Raw genomic sequence first — 2170 nt, 5'->3', positions numbered from 1 at the left:
ATGCATCAATAAACAGTACTTCATGCATAAAAAATGGTTCTTAAGTGTTTCTGTCAAATGTTTTATAATATAATATAGATATAAGTAAAATCCACATGYTGATTCCACACAGAAGTCTTTAAAACAGAGAAACTTACATCAGACTAGACCTTTCGGTAATGATGCAATTCTGATCGAGATATGGAWTCGTCTCTTTATAAGCTCTCATGGTCACGACTCAAACCAAAGTCAGCATTCAACAACCGCCTTGTATCTACACCCCTCTYGTATTTATTCAACCGTATCCACCCTATCTTGACCCTCATCCAAAACAGATAATCATGCTTCATCTTTCATCAAAATCCTGAATATACAAGCCCTCACTACAACAAAATCGGGTTTATAGGACGCTCATAATTTTTAAACGTCATAATAGACCTCTTTATAGAACTTAATTTATAGGACCAAAAAATAAAGTGTCCTATATAAAAGCGTTGTAATAAGTTTATATGACATTTTTTGACGTYGTAATAAGTGTTTTGAGACACATATAAAGTGTCTCATTAGCAACTTTATAGGATAATATTTGAAAAATTATCTTATAAGAACAAATGTCCTATAAAAAAGTGTCCTATCAAGTTGCTAATGCGACATTTTGTATTAAAAATGTCCTAAAAAACTTGTTAAGGCGCCCAAAAACATCATATAAACTTATTACAACACCTTTAAATAAGACACTTTATATTTTGGTCATATAAATTAAGTCCTATAAAAAGGCATATTGGGACACTTAGAGATTGTGGATGTCCTATAAATTCAATTTTGTTATAGTGCCTGATTCTAATGAACTTGATCAGGGTTTTGTCTTTTTTGTTATCTACCATTTGGGCTTATACTTGTTTTTGAGTTTTAAAATATCAGTTTTGATAAAAACATGACACATAAAAATTAATGTATTACTCTGCAGTTTGAACCGTAGATTCGTAATTCAAAACCACAAAATAGAACTACGTGATGAAGTTTCACCAAAAAAAACACAAACATACTATAACTGTACTTCAAATCTTCTAAATCACACAATTTTACAGTACTGACGATTTGTACTGTTTAATAAACACTTGTACTGTTTAATAAACACCCGTACAAATATAACTTAGAGAATGATTAGACTTTTTTCTTCTCACAAGTCTTTGTTCAGAAACTTATATAATGGGCCGTTTACTAAACGTTTACCCGGAAAATGCTTACCAGGTAACTTTCCTTACCGGATGAACATGACAAGGGTCAAAAATCTTCTCCAGTAAGAACAATGATAAAGATGAAGAGTCTTATTCGGTAAGTGAAGGTGACGACTCTTACCCGGATAAGTGTTTACCGGGTAAATTGTTGCATACAATACTATTTTTGATGTTTTATTTAAAAAAAAATATGATTAATTAATAAATAATTAGTTTTTATTGTTATTAAAATACTGAAAAGATGTTAATAACATGTGCTTTTGTTAAATACTATCTAAAAAAGATTTATAAGTAGAATTAATTTAAGGATATTACATAAATATTAAAAAAAATAAAGAAAATGTGGATATGGACAGGAGTGTCCTCAAAAAGGGGCACTTTTGGATCTATGAAGCATGGGCTTTTTGGGAAATTGAGCAGTACAGGTTGAAGCTGAACAGAACTGCAAAAATAAATAAATAAATAAATATATTAATATTAATTAAAAAGCATTATGTGGATAATTAAAAATAAATAAATAATAAATATAATATATTAAAAGACAAGACACTTGTCGGTACATTAAAGGCAACCTTTGTGAGTGCCTTAAACAGGCAAATTCTTCCCTTTCAAAAGGAACCCCATTAAATTATATTCTTTTTTTTATATAAAAATTAATTTAATAAAAATATCTATTATTACAAAATTTGAGTTTTAAAATATTTTTATAAGATATTTTCTTTTATTTATATATATATATCTATACTATAATGCATTTGACTAAAACTCTTAAAAACTCTTAAAACTCTTAAAAACTCTTAAACCCGTTCATCCCTATCCGATTTCATCCCATATCTGAATTCGTGTAACTAACTGTAGATAAACACAATCAAATACAGGATAAACATCTCATTTTAAATATAAAAAATCTAAAATATAATTACTATAATAATTATATTCTAACAGAATACTTA

General features: G+C 28.1%; 1 protein-coding gene across 2 annotated transcripts in view; it reads right to left on the bottom strand.

The window, feature by feature from the left end:
- Positions 1-1460: 1460 nt before the first annotated feature.
- Positions 1461-2170, bottom strand: part of LOC112528277 (protein FD-like) — a 10185-nt gene continuing 9475 nt past the window's right edge. For both annotated transcript variants that reach the window (XM_025139275.1, XM_025139283.1), the window contains one exon: positions 1461-1659. In XM_025139275.1, the coding sequence (XP_024995043.1) occupies positions 1582-1659 (78 nt within the window). In that variant the 3' untranslated portion in view covers positions 1461-1581. The remainder of the gene's footprint in view (positions 1660-2170) is intronic.

The sequence above is a fragment of the Cynara cardunculus genome, assembly GCF_001531365.2.
Source record: "Cynara cardunculus var. scolymus isolate 2C chromosome LG 1, CcrdV1, whole genome shotgun sequence".
Lineage (NCBI taxonomy): Eukaryota > Viridiplantae > Streptophyta > Magnoliopsida > Asterales > Asteraceae > Cynara > Cynara cardunculus.
This window is presented reverse-complemented; position numbering and strand designations above follow the sequence as displayed.